We start from the raw sequence: 22,299 nt of genomic DNA on the forward strand, positions 1-22,299 counted from the left end.
CTTTCTGCATGTACAGAATAAGGCATAAGTAAGCACTTTTTCTTGGATGAATTCACGTCTTGCACCTTTTAATATTTTACTATGATCATAAGTTACAAATACAGTGTATGAAAAAAAATCTGTTTATTGATATAATCAGAACGTCTTTAAAAAACAAACTAATGTCAAAACACATATTAAAAATCCAATTGATCATTTAGCCCTGCCAGTTCCTTAACTTCAAGAAAAGAATATTTAGTAGAATCAGAAGTATAATAATCTCATATGTTACTCCAAAGAAAAGGCATGTGGAGAGTGGCAGGCGTGTTAAGTTTTGCGTTGGATTACAATCTACTCTGATATGACTGTAGTGAATCAGGATTTTACTCCGGTAGGTAACACTGGGAGATCTGGGGAGCTGGAAGTGGTGGGGGAAAACGATCTGGCCGCTTTCTTCCAGGGGTAGCCAGGCTCTGAACGGTATCAAACCAAGTGGTTGCGCCCCTCGGAAGAAACATCGTCCGAAGTCCCCTCCTCTGCCCATGAAAAAGCTGGAGTCCACCCCAGCCGCTCCCCCTGCGGCCGGCAGCTCCCGTCCAGGGTACCGGCACCCCCAGCCCCGCCGCCTCCCGGTCCTCCTTACACTGCTCGGGGACCAAGTTTCAGAAGTTTTCGCCCCAAATTCGGGTGCTTGACGGATATGCAAAGCAAACAGCTGGCGAAGATCTCCCGGAGTGAGACGAGGGATTTCAGAGCAGTTGGAGGAAAAAAAACCCCAAACAAAACCCAAAAAAAAACCACCCACAAAAACAACCAAAAACCAATAGCTTCCAGAATCGGGGCTCAAGTCGAAACGAGCACCCCGGTAAGTTAGCACTTTTCTCAGGAACCCAGGATAGATATATATTTAATTCATTCTCGAGTGTTTTTGAGGCTTTCAGCGTCCCGACTTCAACTGCGCAGGCTGATGCCCAGAGCCGTGTTTCAGGCCAAAGCGGGGAGGGAAAAAAAAAAAAAAAAAAAAAAAAAAAAAAAAAAAGGGGGGAAAAAAAAAAGCTGTGGAGAGGTTATAATCCGCCCCTGACCCTTCTTCTCAGGTTTCGTATCAAAACTGAAGCTCCGCCGCATCTCGCCGATCGATTTCATAACAAGGAACTGTGCGATCGCTCCAAATATAATGTAAAGCGTAGGCAATAGTAAGAAGTAGATGGCTCTTCCTTCACTAGAGACAGGTCCGCATGCACATACCCCAACAGATCCAGGACCCAGCTTTCCCCGCGGGGACACCGAGTGCTCCAAGCTGGTCGGTTCAATTACATCTGATTATGCCCTAAAACATACGATCAAAGCTTGACCTTCCACCATGACTGAGTTTTATAAGGCCATTTCCCCCTTAGTATTCGGAAAAAGAAATTCAAACCTTTAGAAACAATGATTGACCCGATATTCATTTTAGCAGTGGGTAGAGAGGGGAAAACAGTTATTAAAGAAAATAGCTTGGCATGCATAATACGTCATATAATATCACATTACAGGTTACCTTGCATAACTAGCCATACAGCTCCTCAGTCTGTCCCCATGTGATTATTTTTCTTTCCTTCCTTTTTAATCGCCAGTGCGAACTTGTAATCTATCACCTTAACTGGTCCCGTAAGAGACGGACAAGCCGAGGTGCGTTTTCCTCAGCCGCTCCAGGAGACCGAAATAAGTGGCAAACCCATTGGTAAAACACAGTATGTTGAATTTTATATATATATATAATTAAAAAAAAAACCCACTTGTATTTTTGCTGATAGTTTGCCAGGGAAATAAAACGAAACCAAAGAAACCAAATCCTCACAGCTCGAACTTCGGGGGGGCGAATTCATTCCAACAATTTGCCTTCCAGTTGTTTCAAATCACAAAGCCTGCACCGAGAAGGATCAGGGAGCATCAGCACATGCTTGGGTATCGATCGTATGAAAATGGGAGTAACGGGGGATAGGGGGGTTGAAGGGGGGTGTGGGGGCAATCTGTACGAATTAAGTGGCTAAAACAAAGGGCCCTGGAGAAGCTGCTGGAGGCGAGGGTCCGCAGGGTGCCCCGCTCTGCACGGAACGCAGCCGGGGCAGCGGGGAAGATGAAGGGTTTCCCCAGCAGGGGCGCGGGCCCGGGGCGGTGGAGGACCCGGGGAATGGCCCTTGGCCGCGGCGGGGGCCCCCAGGCTTCGCCGTCCGTGGGGCGGGGGCTGCGGCGCTGGGGGGCGCCCCGGGCCCCGGCCGTTCCGTACATTCGTCTCACGCTTGGCAGCTCTGCAGGAGGGGAAAAGGGTCTGGGGGTGCTTGCTGCCCCCCGGAAAACGCTGGTCTATGTCACCCCGGGGCCGAGGGGGCAGTGAGGGCTTTGCCGCTGCCACAGGGCTGCATTTTCTTTGGATGCGCGGGGCGGGGGGGGGGAGCCCCGCCGACCGGCTCCCGGCTCCCGGCTCCCGGCTGGGGTCCTCGTAGTCCTTTCGGTTCCCTCCGGCTACTGCGCGTCGCTCCGAGTTAACCCCAAAAGTAAGTTTATTGCACATTTAAAAAAAAAAAAAAAAAAAAAAGAAGTCCAAAAGCAGAAAATCGAGAAACGTGTAAGTTGGAAATCAAAAGTCCGGGGAGGAAGGGGGGTGGAGCTGGAAGCCGGGGGAGGGGGCGAAGGGGCCGCGGTTTCGGCACAGGTGGGCGCTCAGACGAGTCCTGTCATCTGCGATCGTAGGAACGGGAGGGAGGCGGCAGGGAAGGTGCCCAGGGGGTAGCTGACACCGCTGGAGAAGCCCACCAAGGGGGGCGACATGTGGGGCAGGGTGAAGCCCAAGGCGCTCGCCGGCGAGTTCTCGTGGTACAAAATGGGGACCCGCACTATCCTTTGAGCGGCGTGGGAGAGGTTGGCCGCCTCCAGGTCGGCCGCCAGCTGCCGCTTCCACTTGTTGCGGCGGTTCTGGAACCAGATCTTCACCTGGGTCTCGGTGAGGTGCAGCGAGGCGGCCAGCCCGGCCCGCTCCGAGCTGCTCAGGTAGCGCTTCACGTCGAAGGTGGACTCCAGCTGGAAGACCTGGCTGCGGCTGAACACCGTGCGCGTCTTCTTCTTGCGGCCGGCGGCGCGTTGCTCCGGCTCTCCCGGCTCCTCGCCGCGCTCCTCCTCCTCCTCGCGGCTGCCCGGCCCCGGCCGCCCGCCCGCCGGGCCCCGCGCCGCCGCCCGCCCGCCGCCGCCCGCCCGCTCCGCCGGCTCCTCGGGCAGCTCGGGCGAGTCCCGGTCGCTAGCTGCGGAGAGAGGCAGAGGGCTGGGAGCGGGGGCCGCTGCTCGGGGCAGCGCTGCCCCTCGCCCCGCTCGCCGGCGGGGGAAGCAACGCGGCTGCGGAGCGAGTGAGGCCGGGGCCGGGGCCGCCTGACGGGCGGGGAGCCCGGGCAAAGGCTCCCGCCGCTGCGCGGTCTCTTGCCATAGAAACTCCCGAATATTTGTGAGTATATACACACACGCGCACGCATATTCATGTCGAAACACAGAAGTTACATTTCACGTACATACACATGCGCTCGCCTGCGTAAACACGCCTATAGGTGCGGATGTGCACGTGCATCTCGGTGTACGCACGTACCTAAATGCACACGTATACAATATACATATTCTTTCAGATATATGTTTCGCACACATAAATGCAAGTGTACGTGTATATGTATACATACACGTATATACGCACAGAAGCATGTATATACTTTTTATATACGTATGTACACCTATGAATACGCCTGAACTCTTATTTATACACACATGTATCTTTACACACAGACGCATGCACAAATATACTTACGCACATATGTACTCGCAAGTACATATGGAAGTATATTACTGTGTGTAAGGGGGTAAGTATAGTAGTGCGTGTGTGTGTATATAAGGGAGGTAAGAAACAGACATTTTGGCTTCACGTTATTCTGAACTCGATAAACCAAATGGATGGGGTCAGCTACTCAAATCCCGGGACGTTGCCTCTCAGCACGCCTCCGTGGAGTTTCCAACACTGTGCTTTACATTTGCAATTTTACAGGGAAAAAAATATTTCCTACCCTTTAAAGAACAGAGGGAAAACAGAAAAGGAGGGGGGAAAAAGCGAGAAAAACGTGGCAGTTGTTTCTGGGGTCGTTCTCTGTTTCTAGGCGTACTTCTGAGAGAAATTAAAAATATTAATAAACCCATCACTGTAAAAAGAAACTCTTTGGGTTACAAATCACGCCTCTCTTCCTCATTGAGCAATCGTGAGAACTCCACGGGCTCGTATAGGATCACAGAGATGTACCGAGGGACAATATTTTTTCTATCAGGATAAAAATAACCACTGAACGCAGCCCATAAACTTTTTCAGATGTTAATCCTTGCCCCTGAACCCAGGCTTTTCCTCCAGCGCCCGTTCCGGCGGGGTTCCCGCGGAGGCAGGCCGCTGCCTGCCGCGCTGCGCGGAGCCGTGCTGCGGGAGCGGGGCAGCGGGGTCGGCTCTGCGGGCACGGGGCCGGGGCGCGGGGACACCAGCCCGGCGGCTCCCCCGGCTTGCCGAACTCTCTGCCGGGCTGCTAGGGACGGGGGTCCCGGCAATCCCGCTTGCTGGGGCGTCAAAAATAGCCATAGCTCCGTCTTAAAAAAAAAAAAAAAATTAAAGAAATAGGGGAGGGAAAAGGGGGAAAGAAGAAAATGCCCGAGCAAGCAAACGACCCCTGTTTACGTTCCGGGCGGCAGGAAGGAGGCTCCAGGTGCCTGACACACAGGGAGCATTTCCGGAGATTTACCCTGGGCGGCCGAAAACGGGGAGGCAGGGCGAGGGCTGCGGGCCACCCCGCACATCTACTCCGCGCCTGCCCCGGGGGCGGCGGCGGGACTCGATCTACGGTCCGGAGGGAGCAGAGGCAGCCCCCCCCCCGCCCCGCTTCGACCCCCAGTCACAGCCTGGCCCGGTGATTAAGGGTAGGGAAAGGCGACTTACTGTCGGGGCTGGCGCAGCCCAGGAAGGCGGCGTGCGCTCGGCGGTACCAGCCGACGGCGGCGTCGCGGAGGGGGCAGCCCGGGGCGCCGAGGCGCAGCGGAGAGCGCGGCCCGCAGCGCGGCCCCCCGCGGCCGCCGCCGCTCGCCGCTGCCCGCCGCGCCCCGCCGCCCGCCGTGCCCTCGGTGCCCAGCAGGTCCTCGATGAAAAAGGACGAGACGCGGGCGGAGGTGGAGCCGGCGCTTTCCGTGGCTTCGTCCGGCATCGTCGGAGAGAACTGCGGGAGGGGGGATCCCGGCTCCGCCGGCGGCTGGCTCCTCGGTTCCCCGCTGCCCCGCGGCCGCCTCTTGCCTCTGCCTAGCCCCGTGGATGCTCTCCTGGTATAAAAGGGTTTTTTTCCGGAGTAATCATTTCAGATCGCGGTTTGCCATCATTTCCTGCAAGCTAGGAGGGGAGGGGGGAGGGGGAGGAGGGGAAGGGAACGGGGAAGGAAAAAAAAAAAAAAGCAACCCGACAACCCATCGGAGGCGCCAGATTCTGCGCGAAAACGATAATAACGAAATAAAAATGTCATGCGAGTTAAACGCTGGGCACGAGAGGGGGGATCCTGCGATTGGAGGAGCGCGGCGGCAAATGGGATTTCCGCAGGGGAAGCGCAGGGCGCGGAGCGCGGCGGGGCCGGGCGCTGCCGGTGCCTGGGCGTGCGTGTGCGTGTGTATGTGTGTGTGTGCGTGTGTGTATGTGTGTGTGCGTGTGCAGTGCGGGGTGGGTGTGCATGTGCGTGTGCGTGCGCCGCCCCGGGGCTGCCACTCACGAGCTCCTTATTTAGGTCAATTAGGGAGCAAATCCCGGCGCGGGGGGGGGGAGCGGCAGCGCCGGCCTCGGCACACGGGCCGCAGCCGGGGGGGCTTAGCCGCCCCACGTCCTGGCCCTCCCATTGGCCGCAGCGGCCTCAGCGGGCAGCTGAGCCAGCCAATCAGCGCCGCGGACACCGCAGTGATATTAATATCATTAATAATAATCAACCCCCCTCCCACCCCCCGCCGAGCTCTTTCATGTCTGCAGCGGCGGCGATGGACGGAGGAGATGCGCCCTCCGCCGCCCGGAGAGCCTGCACCGGCCTGCCAGCCACCGCCGCGGGCTGCCGGCGGAGCGGTGAGGTTGCCCCCCGTCCGGAGCACCCCGGCTAGGTCACTTGAACCAAGGGGGGGGTGGGGGGAAGGGGGTGGGGTGGGTGGAGGGACATCTGCCCCCTGAGCTGGAAGTGTCCCGTCGGTGAAAGGGGGAGTGCCCGGCACGGGACGACAGGGAACCGCCGTCTACAGGGTCTCCCGGGGCCCGGTTGGTAACATTTAACCTTTTCCTATATATAGATTTATGTATACATATATATATGTATTCCTATATATATGTATATACGTATATACATATAGAAGAATGTTTGTGTAGATAGATGCATATTATACCTGTACAGTTTATTTGGAAAGCCAGCCAGCGCCCGCTCATGGAAGGCGGGGTCGCCCAGGACGCCCCATCTCCCGCTGCCCCTGACGGGGAGGCAGCGGCGATGCGCTGCCCGCTCCAGCACCCAGCCCACGGCTCCTGGCGTTACCCTCCCGCAGCCCGACTGTTTTATTTTTATTCCTATTGTAATTCCGCTTCATGGAAAGCCGTGAAGCCATCCTCCGCCTGCCCCCTTTCCCGAGACTTCTGGATCCGCCGTCCTCGAGACAGGGACCCCCAGCGCCCCCACAAACTCTCCCTCGCTGCAGGGCGCCGGGGCAGCAGAGTTAGCCTCTGCCTTTTCCCTCGGGAACAGGCCAGCCGGGTCTCTAGAGGGACGGGTCGACCCAGAGTGCACGTCGGAGACCCGTGGAGGTTCATCCGGCAGTGTTCATCTGCAGGTCAGCTCTCTCCTGCTGCCCTGCTCTGCTCTGCCTCCTCGGCCGGCATATCCCTACTTGTCCCCCGTTACGGGTCTCCTGGACAAGAGCCCTTTTCCCAAGGGCCGCCTTCCCCTCCCGCTTTTGGACGGGGGCACTGGCTGCTGCCCGGCGGGAGCGTCCGGCGGGGCCGGGGCGCAGCCGGGAGCGGAGCCAGCCTCCTCGGCACGGAGCTGTCCCGCTCCCCTTCCCGGAGTGGCAATGGGGACCTTTGAGGTCAAGGCTTACTCAGGGGAAAAAAAAAAAAAGAAAAAACAATACAAACAACAACAACAAAAAAGAAAAATAGGAAAAGAAAAGAAAGAAAAATAACAAAAAAAAAAAGAAAGAAAAAAAAAGAAAAAAAAAGGGAATAATTCCAGTTCCAAAGACTCCAGAAAGATGCCAGCAGCCAGAGCTCCGAAAGGGACTCTGGAAAAGCAGGGATATATGGCAGCGTGTTCGGCTTTCGGTCCCACCTGGGCAGAGATCGAGAGCAGCCTGGGGAATTGTAAACCAGGCGAAAAGTCGTTTGGTCACTTGTTGCACAGGAGTGATGTTAACAAGCATTGGTTTGATGCTCTGCGCATCTTGGTGCATGTTGCTGCATAGGAAATACGAGTCTGACCGGTGTGCCTTAAGCATCCATAAACTGTCAGATCTGTTTGACTGCCAGACTCAGAAAAATATACGTGTGTTATCCGGAATAAAGAGAAAAACGTGGACCCTGGTTACTTCTATACATTTTATATGCAATGTGCAAACGTTATGCATGTATCCCGTACTCATATTTTATAAAGTGTTCCTACAGTTTACGTAATATTGTCTGCTTTCCACTTAGAAATAGCCTAATAAAATCAATAAGAGTAAATTTGCTCTAGCTTTTTTTCCTCCTCCATATTTCTTTAGCATAACGTGTAACTAACTTTGGTGTGCAATAATGCTGAACTGTGTTTGTGAAAAGTCATGTATACTCAGACATATTCCTGAAACACAAAATCGGATGGATATAATTCTATACCTGCAAATATAACACTTGTACATACATGTCCGTGGGTAAGGGATATTTTTTTAAGCTTGTAGTTATGTTTAAGTCACACATTGCAGTAGTGACTTGACTACTAACATTTTGTGCTTAATACTCCTTGTGCTTATTATGATGAGGAGGAGAAAAAGGGCATGTGTTTACTGGATGTCTCCCTGCAGCCACCCAGCAGGGGTCCATGTAGGGAGCAGAAAAAGCAGCCAGTGATGGTATTTTCGTAATTTAATGCCAGGAGGCCCCTGCCCCAACTCCTTTCGATGTCGTTTGCCTGGGGGTAGCGCGGGGTGGGGTGTCCCCTTGTGCCGAGGGCATTGCGGTCACCCCGGGCTAACCCCCCGGTCGGGCAAGGACCTCTCCTTCCCTCACCACCCTCTCCTCCCCAGCCATCTCTTCGCGGCACCGTGAACCTTTTATTTTTTGCAGGCAGCTGGGTGGAAAGGCTTTCCCTGGGCAGCAAGCTCCCGCCTGCCTCCGGTGGGGCAGAAGGGGCTTCCCTCCGTTCTCGGCAGAGGTGGCTTTGAGACCAGATTTAGACTGCAGGTGGCGAGACCCTTATTTTTCCCATCTTTGCCTCTGTTTCTTTCCCCGGTACGTGTTTTATCCCGAGGCTTTGGAGACCTCCAGACCGCTGGCAGCTCTGGGAGGTGCGGGAAGGCTGCGGCCAGCAGCCCCGGCGCCGCTGCAGGTGGGGTCTCTCCTGCTGAGCAGTTCTGGCTCCCAGTCCTTGCCGATCACTGGCGTGGGATGCCCGCCGGCCACCTGGCGTGGGGTGCCCGTGAGATATGCCCCCTGTCACCATCTCCAACGGCGCCTGAGCCTTCGACAGGGTTGGCTCGACGTGGGTGCAAAGCAAGGCCGGCTGCAGCGCAAGGGGCAGGGAGGAGCGGGGATTTGGGGCCGGGCTCCGGAGGAAACCAGCAGAAGGAGGGCTACATGTGGGGCCGAAAACAAGGCAGGGCAAGAGCCTCCGGTGAGCCACGGTGATGCCGGGCCGGCCGCTCCGGCCGCTGTCGTGGCGCCTCCCGGCCGGGCTGAAGCAGGCCTGCCTGCAATGTGAATGCAATTACCCCGCTGGTGTTTGATGTCTCCCCGTGCTCTCCCCCCATCAGCACTGCCTCGATGTGTCGTAAAATAGCAGCGAAATGAAAGACAGGCTTCAGCGCTCCCTGCCTAACCTCTGCTCCTGCCCGCTTCCGAGGGCCCGCCGTACGCTTGGAGCCCGGGTCGTTTGACCCCGAGCGCTGCGGGAGGGGGTGGCTTGCGGGGGTGGCGAATCAGCCTCCCTTCTCCGTGCCAAAAACCTGCACTGCGCAGGTCGCCCAGCTCCTATCACCCTCCTAACGGGTCAGGCGGCAGCGCTGCCGGGTAAGGAAATTCTTGGCCAACATCTGCCTCTGGTTGATATACTGAGATGTATATCTATAGATATGTATTTACATATATACATTTTATATATATATATATGCGCATACTGCTAGATAAAAATAGTTTTTCAGCCAGGTTCGGTTTAACTGTAAAAATAAAACAAATAAAGACCGTATATGCATCTTCAGTAAACAGCCGTGAGCCACCAAAACTCAAAAGCAGATGCTCGGAAGCAGTGTTTGTTTTTCGGGTCCAACGCTCCTTTGGAGGAGCAGAGGTGGTGGTGGGATGGCTTGGATATCTACTTAAAGAAAACCTTAAAATAAAAGAGCAACAAGAAGATGTTTGCACCTCTAAACCCCTGTGTAATATCTTCCTCTTCCTCCTCCTCCCGGGGAGCTGGGGGAAGGGGGGCCCCGCTCAGCTCCTGGGGGAGGCCCACCTGGGTGAGGGTCCTGTGCGCAGCCCTCGGGGATACCCCATTTTGGGTGGCCTTTCCAGCAGGGAACCTGCAAAGGACAAGGACAACACGGCAGCAGGACCCCCCCTTTTTTTCTGCAGGTAGAGAAAACCCTAAACGCTTTTAAATGTGGCTTAAATAGCACTGAAGTGCAGCAACACTTTGTGGAATTCTTTTCCGAATTTGCAGTAAATTTTTAAGGGGTCTCTGAAGATGGGGAAACAGGAAAACTGATAATCATTGGATCCCCTTGCCCCCCCCAGTAAATTACCTCTATGAACCCAACCCTACCGAAATCTTCACCATCAGTCATACTGGCAGAGAAATTTTCCCCTTTCAAGGGTGCTGCACAACCCACGCAGGTTCCTGTGGATGTATTCATTATTCACAAATAGTTATTAACTGCTTTGGAAGGACACTTGAAGCCTGTGGCATGTTCTGACTGTCCATGATACCTGTTTGTTGCTCGTTATAGATGTCACACCGTTGGAAGCATGAACTGCATCGCTGAAGTGCTGGGTCCTTGCTGTATGAAGGGTATTTTAACCCATAATAAATTGTCAGACTGGGGAATATCCTTGGGTACATGAATATACTAGCAAAGAAAACTCTTTGAGAATGATTTTGGGGAATATCTATTCCCATGCGCTAAAATTCCAGAGCCCTTTCAGAAATATTTATTAAATATCTGAATGGACGTGGGGAGAGGGGTAGAGAATGGATCATCAGAAATTATATGATGTCTTTAAAAAAAGGTAGTCCCTAGTGAAATGAGCTAACAATTATAACACAGTCCTGTTTTAAAAGTGACTTTTCCAGAAAGTTCTTTGGCATTTATTTCCTGACACAATTTTAACGTGACTTTTTTTTTTTTTTTTTTTTTTTTTATGTACAGTGAGAGAATGCATGGTTTTATTGGTACTGGTTAGGGTCAGCCACAGGAGAATTATGGAGGTCATGTGAAATAGGTGCCAATAAAGCTTTTATTATTGTTATGCAGACAAAAGAGCATTATGGAAAGAGATCCTTACCAGACCTAACCATGGATATTTTGTTCTGTTAACAATCAAGTTGGAAAATACAGAGACAGAGTAAAAAAAAAAAATTACTTTTCAGAGCTATTGAACATTGACCTATTATCCATAAGACTTTTGGAATTATTTTCCCTCAGAAAATGCAGATCTCCTGAAATGAAACACTGCACACAACTCTTGGCTTTGCCTAAAACAAAAGATCAAGAGAAAAGAAAATACTGCACTGTCACAACAGTATATAACTCTTTATATTTTGAAATAACATTTAGCATTTGATTTTTGTGTTATGCAAGATAAGAAAATCAAAGTATTTTTTTAATTAACAAGGTAGACTTTAACTCTAATTTGTATGCACCTACAGTTTGAATCTAAAGATTTTCTGCCAGAAGTTGAAGCTGAGGATTCTGAAGTAAAATTTCATTAAAATGCTGTTTTCCTTCCCTGATCCAATCTTGAATGATTTTAGTGAAGCGTTAAGCCATTTTCAAGGACTGTAATGAACTTCCCCGTGTGTTGATACATTGGATTCTTAGATCAAACTTCAAAAACAGTTGGAGCTTAGTGAATTTAGTAAAAAACTCATACCTTCTTAAATCTGATTGACTCAGGAGTTTTAGATTAATTCCAGGACAGAGCCAAATTCAATCAAAGAAAGTATTAAGAACTTACAGTACAAAACATCCTTTGTCTTTTACAGTTGTGTAAAAGGAAAATTGATGCATGGATCAAAGTTAGCCTGCAAATAACATTAACACTGGGGTAAAAATTACACTAGCTTTTGCACTTTTATAGTAAAATGATTCAAACTGTGTGTATTCCAAAGGGAAAGGTTTAAGAAAACTTGTGAAAATTACATGGAGCTTTATTAAATAAAAAAAATCACCTATATTTGTGAGTTATATTAATAAAAGGTGAGTGAGCTCTGCATAGATAGAAAACAGAAAGCATCTCCTTTCCACTGTCCTGTAATTCCTTTACCATAGAAGAGGACAACATACCAAGCTTTAAAACTGTGATTAGATCAAGGAAACCTTTTTTCATTGTCATGTGAAAATTATACCTTTGCAAATCATATTTAAGTGAGGCATATAGATTTTCCCACTAAAAAACTCTGTCACAATGATACATATACAAATGTAAAACCATGAATTTTTGAGTCAGTTCAGAGATAATCTTTATAGAAAACAATGAGTAGTTAGAGTTTATGTGAGTCATTAAAATCTGGGGATGAAAGTAATTTTCAAATGGTTCTGGATTGTATTATAAATAAAATTGCAATGCTCCAGCATATGTGGAGATATGTATCTGGAGATATATACAGTTACATACATGCAAATATGTTTATTATGGTGTACAAAAAATAACATTTTCACATAGCGTGAAAGTAGTGTTGAAATGCCTTTAGAAAGGACTGGACCTAGTCAAAATTAATATTGTAATGAACTCAGATCCTAATGTAAATCCATGGAAACCCCAGATGCATTCACTTTCTTGTTCTGAATTATTTTGTTATCAAGTCTGATTAGTCCTAGAGAACCCTGAAGCAGTAGGAAGGCTGGGTCAAACACTGAGTGAACTCGGTGGTAAAGCTCTGTTTGCTTTCCCTCAGCAAGCAGCACTGAGATGTTCTATCTTCCCCAGGATCTCATGGGGCTCGGCAGGAAACCCAGCTATATCAGCTCCTTCTCACAAGATTCCCCTTTGACTTCACAAAATCCTTGAGTTGTGTTTGGATGGCACAAGCCAGTTCCCACAGCAGTTCCTTATGAAACCTGAACACCATGGCCAGCATTCTGTCCTTGTGAGGACATGAGAAGTCAAACCAGAAATTTACACAAGCCTCTGGCTATGAATAATAAAATCTACACTGCAGTTATCTGAAATTGGAGCAATAGGTGGACTTGCTGCAGGAAAATTTCCATATCACACTTTGTAAATCCATGTCTTACCCAGAGCAAGCTAAAGTCTTGATTTAAATGGAGGCAGTACTGGAGAGATGGGCAAAGAGGGCTGAAGGTACACCCGTGTTGTGTGTCAAAGAGGTACGTCCTACCAGCTAAGTAGGAAAAGGTGCAATAGCCCTTTTATCGCCTTCTGTCATGCAAAGTTCTCTTACCACATCTACTGGGAGGATTAATCAAAGTGGAGACCTCTACATCTAACCTTTTCATCCTGTGCTCTTCTTAAAGACAAACCATATCTAGCCAATATTGTCCACATAATCAGGGAGTAACTGTCATGGAAGAAAAGACAGATGGATCACTTCACATGTCTCCTTCCAGCTGTCTGGTCTTGGGGAGGATTTCTTGCTGCTTCATGACAATACATACCATGGTGCAGATGGGTGAAGGGCAGCTCTGAGGGGAGACGCAGTTAACTGGATTTTATGAGGCAAAGGCACTCAGTTGCAGGTGGGACTGCTCCCTTTAGCAAGCACACAGTGATAGTGTGGTGTCTCCACTCTGAGTCACAGATGACTTGGTCTTCCCTTGTCCTGCTCAAATGCTTCATATGACTTGCCTTTCTTGGCTGAGCATGTATAGGCAAGCTAGAAAGTATCGTGGCACAGGTTTAGACAAATTCCTGTTCAAAGTCTTCACTGTAAACTTACTCCCTGGCAGATTTTGGCCTACTACTCCCCTTCCAGGCCATGTCAGGGCATTTATAGAATAATAAAGTCCACAGTCTGGTCCTGGTAGGTATCAGACCAGTCTGTTTTGAAGTGGAAGAGCATGTAGTCTGCAGACACAAGCCATGCCATTTGCACTTAGGACTAGAGGATGGGGCCAGCATGGATCCAACCCGAAGCAGCCAAAACCCTGCTGTTTGCTTGGCAAGGGACAGCAGTTTCCTCAGACAGTAAGAAGAAAAGGTGCTCGTCATCACAGTGTGCAGTTATGGTAGTTTGGGTAGTTAATGTGTGTTTTGCAAAGGGGAGTACCTCTTGCCTACACATCTTCCTCTCCCTAGATAGCATCCTTGCAAAAGCCTGGCAAACACCAGCCCTTTAGCAGTATTTATAGCTGTATCTCTATCTGAGGAGCCACTCTAAAAGTAGGCTAACTCAAAACATACCACATCACTGCTTGGAAATGCAGATGTGAAGGGATATCTGGTTCTAATATATAGATCACCTTATGGTGTGGCAGGTTTCAGTTTCCACAATAGAGAGTGCATTTGTGCTAGGAGTGATTTAAGCCATTTGGGACCTTCAAAAGCAGAAACCCTTCATGAACCTTATTGGAAATGACTACACTTGGGGGAAAAAAAAGGAAGAGAAACTAGAGGGGTGATCCAAGATCACACACATCTAAAGAGTGGAAAGGAAGCCTTTTCCAAAATGTTGCTCTTTCTCACAGAAAACACCTAAGTTGGGTGTGAGAGAAGTATCTTCATTACTTTGCTGAGCTATGAAGTCTTGCTAATGCTGGTGGAACTGGCATTGCAAAAAGCCACCAGGTTTAGTTCAAAACAGTCAGTTTATTAAATACTAGCAATATCGGCTGTCATATTTTCTATTGCATTGTCCTTTTTACATTTCTCCTTTTGCTGCGGGAGGCAATGAGGAGGACAACAAAGCAGGCTTTTCCTTTCAGATACACCTGGTGGATTTGAGCTCTGGTATTTCTCTTTCCCTCACTGCACAGAAATCCCTTAGGAAGAGCAAAATATCAGCGTAAAGATCAGCTGTGCAGATTGGAAAGAAGGATTTTGCCCTTGGGTCCAAAAACTGGAATGTTTTCTGCAGATCATAGACTCCGTAAAACATATGTACTCAATAAATAAGCAAACAAGGCTTGTGCTTGAATGGGGCTTCCGTGCAGTCAAGGAGAAGAACATTTGGCAAGTTGGGGTCAGGGGGTTGATACTTAGGTCCCTTGTATCCTAAAGCCAGTCTTTTTTGCAAATACCTACTTTTCTTCTTCATGCCAACTGTGCTGTCGAGGTACAGGAGAGGAACCTTTCAGAAACTTATTCCAGGTGATTTGTAACGGTGCTTCCTCACAGAGCTGACTGTTCCCATGCAGAAAATGGAGGGCATATGTCTACCTTGTCAAAGAGGTAAACCAGATGAACTAAGAAGGCTTTCCCTCATCCGCATCTACTGTCTGGCTGCTTGCACAGATCAGCAGGAAAACAACAGGGGAAATAGCTGGAAGGATGCCAGCACTCCAGGATTTTGGCACCCCTCTGTAGCAGGAGCTTGGGGTCTTTTGGCATCCCTCTGCTCCGGAGCTGTCAGCAGGTAACACACTCTGTTGTGTATCTTAGAGCTGCTGAAACATTACGTGCTCTGTCTCCACCTTTTGCAGAGATTGCCTGACCCTGCCCTGCTCCTTGCTTAGGGTGAGGTGGTTTCAATCCTCTCAGCAGCCCCAACAGGTCATCCAGTCTTGGTCATGCCTAAGAAGCTGTCCTCTTACATTTAGCAAGAGAGAAACATGTCCACCATCTGCTTGCAATTGCTCTCCAAGATGCTGAACACAGCCTTTGCTTTCATGTGTCTCCTGAATGTTTGACAATCAGGATATTCAGCCTGAGCATGATCTTATCGGTACTTTCTGGTTGTCAGACCAAAGGCTCAAACACCACCAGGTCTCCACAGGGTTCAGCCGGGATGGAGGATGTGTGCGTTAGACAAGGTGGCTGTCCACAGCAGCATGCACATGTTTCCAGCGTTCCAGGATCCCCACCTGGGGCAGGAGCCAGCCAGAAGTCAGGTGTCAAGTCTGATAGATTTATCTTGACTTTTCCTGTGCAGAGGGGCACCTGCTGAGGTGACCCATCTCCCCTCTCCATGCACCCCAAATTGGCAGGGATGAACGCTACCACCAAGTGGTGCCAGACATCACTGTAGAGGACAATGACATTAAACCAAACACCTAACTTCTAGCTGGTTGAAGCTGATTGAAATAAAGCCTACCTTTCTTTATTTCCTCATTTTCTGGCTGCTTCTAGCTTGTCTAGCTGCAATAATCCTTTCTCCATTTGTGCCTTTTAGTGTGAAGAACAGCAGAAGCAGAATAAAGACCTGACTCATCACTCCGTCTCCAGCTTACCCTTAAAAATGTATGCATGTAGCCTCAAAACTATGCCCTACAGAGATGCATGGCAGCCATTCCCTTACATAAAATGGCAAGTTTTGTGTGACAGTGACCCAATTATTACATGGCACAGTGAAGTCGATGTCAAGTTCAGCTGAGGATAAAAACCACGGTGTTTAGATTTGTTGTTCTTTTAGTCCACAGGGATAAAAACCAATTGAATCATCTGGAACTCTTCATTTCCAGCTTAATTTTAATTGTTTTTTAAGCAAAACAATTATATTTTTCTGAATTAATTATGTTTGGTTACGTGGATCTTAACCTTGCGTTCAATTCACACACACACACACACACAAAAAAAAAAGTGTCAAAGAAATATTTCCTTGGACATTGTGATGGTCAGTGAAGTCTTGTGAGCACCACTGGCATCAACAGTGGATTAAAGAGACATTGATTCTGAGTCAGAAACATCAAGCATCTTTTTATCTGATCTTGTGTTATTGCCTTCTGTCCTGTGCCGATATTCCAAGTGTTCCTACATGTTTTTTTCCTTTTGATATATCTACTAAAGCCATTTAAAAAAAATAAATGAAATCCACTGAGATTTGGCTCAAAAAACCCTACCTTATCCTGAAGAGGTACATATTTAAATTATCCTTGAGAAACCTGAGTCTGGGGAATCTGATTTCTTCTTTCCATAAGGATCAAATCTACAGTTTGCACGAGGCATGGGAAGGAGAGTTAATCAGTATTTGCGTGTTACTTAGAGAGGTTTGGGAGCCTTGTTGACACCTAATGAGAACCTACAGATTCTTTAGGTTCAATTTAAATTCAGATTAATATTCCAGATTAGATTACTACTAGCAATTTTGCAAGCACTAATAAATCCTAAAGGCATTATTGGTACCTAATCAGAAATTAAGCAGGATATGTAGACACTATTTAAAATTCTACCATGATCAACATGTTTAGAAGAAGTTTAAAAATCTTAAGGTTGTCATTCACGGAGTCTGAATCTGGGGAAATTATTAGCTGGCGTGTGAGTTTATGCTTCCATTTAGCAAGAATAGTTTGGATCTAGATGAGATCTGAGGAAATTAATCCAAAATCTGTGCCTTTTCCTGAGTTGGGAATTTTCTGAGTAAGTGTCTGGATCTGACCTATTTCAAGACAGTGATGTCTGACCATAGGCCACAAGGTCCCTGTTCCGGACTTGACTTATTTCTATTCTGCAATCTTACCTGACATTTTTCCCAGGTGCACATGTAGCCAGACTCCCTTGGTATGAAACACTACACCTGTGAAGCAATATGTGGAAAAATACTTTTGCTAGCAGGAATCAGCCTTTTGCATTTCTTCCTTGTGTAAAGTAAACAAAAAAAAGTGTCTGATGACTCTGCACTTACGTTGAAAAAGATTAAAATCCTTCTCTTTCTTTCCTCCCCCCTTTAGTTTCTTCTTCTTGTACTGGATTGCTCTATCAGCGTGTTTCAATCTGCTTTCAAAATATGTGTCTATATTTACTTGCATGGAAGAAAATGGGAAATATTAATATAAGTGAAACATAACTGAAAATAAGATGACATAGAAGAACATCCTTGTTAACCCTAGTCCATAGATATGATGATCTGTAGATATGTTTAAATTGCTTAAATACCAGGGCAGCAAGCCACTTGGCTGAGTTGGTGTCACTGCAGTCCCAACCAGCCTTATCACAGTGCCACCTCGAGGCCAAATCCCACCCGGAGCAGGCACACACCTCTCTAAAACGCTTTCAACCCGGACCGAGGGTTGCGTTTTTCTCATCTCCCTTACTAAAAAATTAGTCAAAGTGAAACACAGGTGAGGTCCGTGGTGTTAAACGGCTCCAAAAGTGTGCCGGTACTTCAGAACCCATCGGGATGCTCACAGATGTTGCGAGAGCGTAGTGCGTGTAACCGATTGCAAACAAAAGTGATGGCTGTGGTCTAGATGGATTAAGGTTTTTCCTAGCAGTTCAGTATTGCACAATCCAAATGCATAATAAACTTAGATCTGTACTTTTGCCAAGTTGCAATTTATAAATAAAAGGGCTCAGAGCAAGCCAGTTTTCCTATTTAGTTTTAATAGCTAATACTCTGAAAACCTCAAGGCTAATTAAACAGTTCATTGCCCTGCTGCATTTAATTATTCAGATATTGATCTAACATCTTAACACATAAGACAAAACAGTGACATATTTTATATTTGGAAATGGAAAAAATAGGAAGCAGACCTGTTTAAAAGTGATTTAGCACTTAATAACCAAACTCAAAGAGCAGTGTTTCCAAGTGTGGATTTTTTCATGAGCCACAGTCTTTCTGTCTATTAAAAAAAGAGAGGGGTGGGGGAAAAGAGTTAGAAAACCCAATCAACTATAGAATTTTCTACAAAGCCTGCCTCAATTTTCACATCTAGCTGAAAAAAAGCCTACACAGTACATTGCCAAACCCATGTGTCTCTACAAAGATGAAGACAAGTCATTTTGCTGGGAACATTGGACCAGCACAGAGGAATCCTGTGTTCAAGGTCTGACTCTACCTGAGATGACTTCTGACTTTGGACTAATAGATATTTAGCTTGCCTTGTTTCACTGTTGCCTGAAAACTGAGCCTCATACGTTTCCCTCTTTTACTGTTGTCTTATAGGACTTGGTCTTACTGGGTGCTTAGCTTTGGGACTGAAATAGAAACACCACCACAACACAGAACAAGCTGCTCTATATGGACAACTCTGGTGAGGTTCTTCTTTTGAAAGAATGAGTTTGTGTTCCTCCTTAGGTTTTCCTTTTTTTCCTATTTTAATGCCTTGGAAGCATCTTCACATTTTTGGGAAGCACTCTCATGACTTCTTTGGAAAAGCTATTTTCTCCCTCCCAACCAGAATCTGTGAGGCCTTTGGAGACCGAAAAACACAGATGTTCCGGGTCTGCCAGCATCACTTCCATTTTTATTACTACATAAAGCAGAAAAACAGAACCTGGGTTATTTGGAGTGGAAATCATCTATAATTTAGACATTTACAGCCAGCCTAGACACCCTAAACTGCACAGAAACATGAACCTAGCACACAGTCCTGTCTCATTCACAGGACACGTTTATCAGATACACTGTGCCTGAAAAGTGACTAAACCCCTTAACTGACTGTGAGGAGTGCCCATGGTAGCTGGCTGAGGTACACATGTCCAGCACATAGGTTGCTTAAATGTGACTACTTAGTGACTTTTGATATTCCCAAAGACATTCAAGACACTTGCATGGGACTTCAAGTATGACATGGGACCTCTGGGAGACTCACATGGTGCCAGAACAGGATCTTTTAATGCTATATGGCTGGAACGACACCAGACACATTGCTTTGGCAGCTGATTCCCACCTGCAAAGACAATGAGATAAACGGCATCATTAACGTCTGTATTTTTTTCGGAGGACACACTAGAAAGCAAAGTGATTCATCAGGCCCTAGGCACTATTCACCCTGGATTTGATTCTGCACGCTGGATGTAAGCCCTGTGGCCCGAAGCTCCCTGGTTTGAGGGCTCCTGCTCCTGCTAGAAAAGGAAGCAAACCACCATCACAAAGCAATTCAGTTACATTAGCTGTCGATTTGCAGTCCCTCTGGTGACACTTAGAAGGCCACCTCGAACTTGGTTCTGGGGCATAAGTAAGAAAGATAATGAAATTACCAGAAAATAATGAGCCGCGCACACGGGCTCCTATGCAAACCTCTCAGGTGCTCTTGGCTCCTCTGAAGTGGAGACTTCACTGCCAGACTAACTGAGACTGCTGACCCAGCTCTGAGTTCTTCCCACAGGGCAGCACAGAGCAGGGACTCTGACGGGAGAGGCAAAGCCAAAGCTGTTACAGTGAGGGAGGGCAGTAGACAGCAACAGGCTGTAGGAAGGGCTTCCTATGCTTTAATCCATGCAAAGGCTGCACTTCCATTCAAGACTGACCCTACAAGCTGTTAACGTTCTATGGCGGGTCATTAGATAGTGCTGGGATAATACTTTTCTCCCGAGGAAGTAAATTTAAAGTCCTAAAAAGCAACATGTATTTCAGTACAATGGCTTGGCAGGGGGGTGATTTAAAGCCTGCCATTTGGGAGACATCCACTTTACGTAAAACGCAGCATGTTTTGCTTTGGATCAGGAGCAAACATGGGTTTTCCCTTACTTGGACCTAGCACAAGTTATAGGTAGAATATATATATAAGAAGAAAGACAAAAAATAGCATGCAGCATATGGTCATTATTGCACAGTTCACTGGCTGGTAACTTGGTATGCTGCGTCTCCAACTTACAGTAACTGACACCAGATAATACAGTTGGGATTAATCCAGGCTTTATGAAGTGTTCCAAAAACTCAAAGCTAATTATTATGTTTGAGATTCCCAGATTGGCATATGGTGTTAAAAAGCATTGTGCAGTTTAGGGGAAAACATAAATTCTGTAAGAACTGTATTTTGCCAGAAAGCTAGCTTTGCCCTCGAATTATTTACTGCTAATTGCAGGGAAGTGTCTTACATATGCCAGTACATTTCTTTTCGAATCTACTAGTTTAGCTCCTGGTGACCTTCTAAAAATTCCTTTATTAAAACTATGAGAAGAAAATCTGGTTCCCAGCCTGGCCAAGAGAGTTGAACTAACTGTCATAAACTATAGCGGATCATTTTGGATTCACATTAAAATCAAGCTTAATAACATGAAAGCTTGTACATAGTGGGAAATTCTACTTTAATTTCCTTCACTATCTGTTGAATAAAAATCAGCCATGAATATTTTCCTGGAACTTCTCTTTTCCTTAGGGCACTGGGTGCACGGATACAAGTTTACAAAGGCTGTACCTAGCGAGGGGCGTCAGGGGGGTGAGCAGAAGCAGAAGCAGAAGCAGAAGCAGCCAGGCTGGCGTGGGAGGGTGAGATCTGCTGATAGGCACTGGGACCAAAATTTCAACTTACCAGAAGCTGCTTTATCACAGTGACACTATTAATTTCTGAAATTATCTAGAATTATGTTGCTTGTTAAGCCTTTTTTTTTTTTTCCCAATACGTCTCCACTGTTTAGATTTTCGAAGCGCTGCTGGAGTAATCTGCTGTTAACACAATTTCGGGTGAGCAAATTCTTTTTCAAAATACAACACTTCGCTGCAGCTGTCAGAGACCTTACTTCTACTATCCAAACAGCACCATCTTCAGGCACATTTAAAAACCTATCAGTTAGGTAGCGGCCACCTAGCCATTCCTCACATTGGGAATGGTCTTTTTCTCGTGCTGAAATTGCACTTCTTCTCCTCCTGGTTTTTCCCTGGCACTGTCTTTAAGTCTTGACACTTGTCAAAATTAGGCTATCAACCCAGTTGCACCTTTTGTGTCCGTATGACCGAAGCTTGTCTCAAAGCTTCTTTAAAAACTCTTTTTTAAGTTTTTACTCTTTAAAAAGTTTCACCGTTATACCTGTTTCATACTGTTTATTTCACTTATTTCTGGTGGGATTTTGTCAATCTCTTCAATAGAAAGACCTAATTTATTTTCATTGCTATGTTCAAACAGCATTTTTCAATGCCGTGTAAATTCTCTGTTTTTTAACCTTGAAAAAGACAATGCCTAGATCAATTACATTTCACCATCTACTTGAATTGAATGTATGTTTTTAACATAAGCTAAATCTAGTTAAGTCAAAAGAAATACACGAGTTATTAGGCTCTAGCAGTTACCTTAATTTTGTATGTAAACCAAACAAATCTGGGTTTGGTGGGTGTTAAAATCACAAGGAAATGCGGCAAGAAATACTCAGCACACTTTACAACGTCATCATAATCACCTACTGCTATTTCCCTTAACGAAATATCGTGCATTAGTTGTTTATTCCTCGAATATTATTTTTTCCTATAGTCCACCGGCAAATCAAGGGCAAAGACCTGCACAGCAGCTCCGCGTTCCGGTCGTGCGCGGTTTTCTGGAGCTGTTGGGAGGTGGGGACAGGGAGAGCCCCATCCCTTACATCGCCCACCGCCCACCCGTGGTCTCTGTGCAAGGCGGGTTGTAAAACCACTGTAAGTTCTTTATGGGAATGTTTAGCCTCTAGGAAACACCGTAACTGTTTCTGCCCTCTGTTTTCCAGGTAATAAATGGAGAAAAGATGCAGCTCCTTTTTCCTGCACTCCCGCTGCAGAGAAGGGTGATGCTTAACTTTAGGGAGGGTCTTCGCATCCAGCGTTGCCTCCACCAAATTTCCCCTCAATCCATGGGATCCCGTCTGTGGGTACCGTATCTTGCAGCACTGATGGGAAAGCACGCGCTCTCCTGCCTTTGCATCATTAGATAGCCCAACAACGCGGTGACACTTGAGGTTTTCCTTAGTCTTTATTTGGAAAAGAAAAATTCTTCAGTAGTAAAACTGACGGATTTGCCAGTTTTGTGTACATACAGTTATACAGCAAGAATATG

General features: G+C 47.4%; 1 protein-coding gene and 2 long non-coding RNA genes across 5 annotated transcripts in view; 1 reads left to right on the forward strand and 2 right to left on the reverse strand.

The window, feature by feature from the left end:
- Positions 1-1,874: 1,874 nt before the first annotated feature.
- On the reverse strand, positions 1,875-5,747 carry LOC119147140 (homeobox protein HMX1). The gene is made up of 2 exons (XM_037385752.1): positions 4,967-5,747; positions 1,875-3,257 (listed from the first exon to the last, which is right to left on the reverse strand). Exons 1-2 carry the CDS (start codon positions 5,226-5,228, stop codon positions 2,683-2,685), a joined length of 837 nt encoding a protein of 278 aa, XP_037241649.1. The 5' UTR covers positions 5,229-5,747; the 3' UTR covers positions 1,875-2,682.
- A 179-nt stretch (positions 5,748-5,926) lies between these two features.
- LOC119147146 lies at positions 5,927-22,208 on the forward strand. The gene is made up of 6 exons (XR_005103953.1): positions 5,927-6,118; positions 15,792-15,859; positions 18,271-18,381; positions 18,501-18,588; positions 20,918-20,963; positions 21,974-22,208. It is a non-coding gene; the product is annotated as an uncharacterized LOC119147146 (long non-coding RNA).
- Positions 10,683-22,299, reverse strand: part of LOC119147148 — a 42,020-nt gene continuing 30,403 nt past the window's right edge. Inside the window, exons 3-5 of one of the 3 annotated variants that reach the window (XR_005103956.1) lie at positions 19,150-19,227; positions 13,120-13,337; positions 10,683-10,976 (exon numbers count right to left, since the gene is read on the reverse strand). This is a non-coding gene — a long non-coding RNA (uncharacterized LOC119147148). The other 2 variants (XR_005103955.1, XR_005103954.1) reach the window with 2 other exon arrangements.

The sequence above is a fragment of the Falco rusticolus genome, chromosome 1, assembly GCF_015220075.1.
Source record: "Falco rusticolus isolate bFalRus1 chromosome 1, bFalRus1.pri, whole genome shotgun sequence".
Lineage (NCBI taxonomy): Eukaryota > Metazoa > Chordata > Aves > Falconiformes > Falconidae > Falco > Falco rusticolus.

Excerpts from the sequence above, each read along its gene's own strand:
- LOC119147140 (XM_037385752.1), bottom strand. The coding sequence starts at position 5,228 with ATGCCGGACGAAGCCACGGAAAGCGCCGGCTCCACCTCCGCCCGCGTC. Across the intron at positions 3,258-4,966 it reads GGGCTGCGCCAGCCCCGACA|CTAGCGACCGGGACTCGCCC; the intron begins GTAAGTCGCCTT and ends CTCTCTCCGCAG.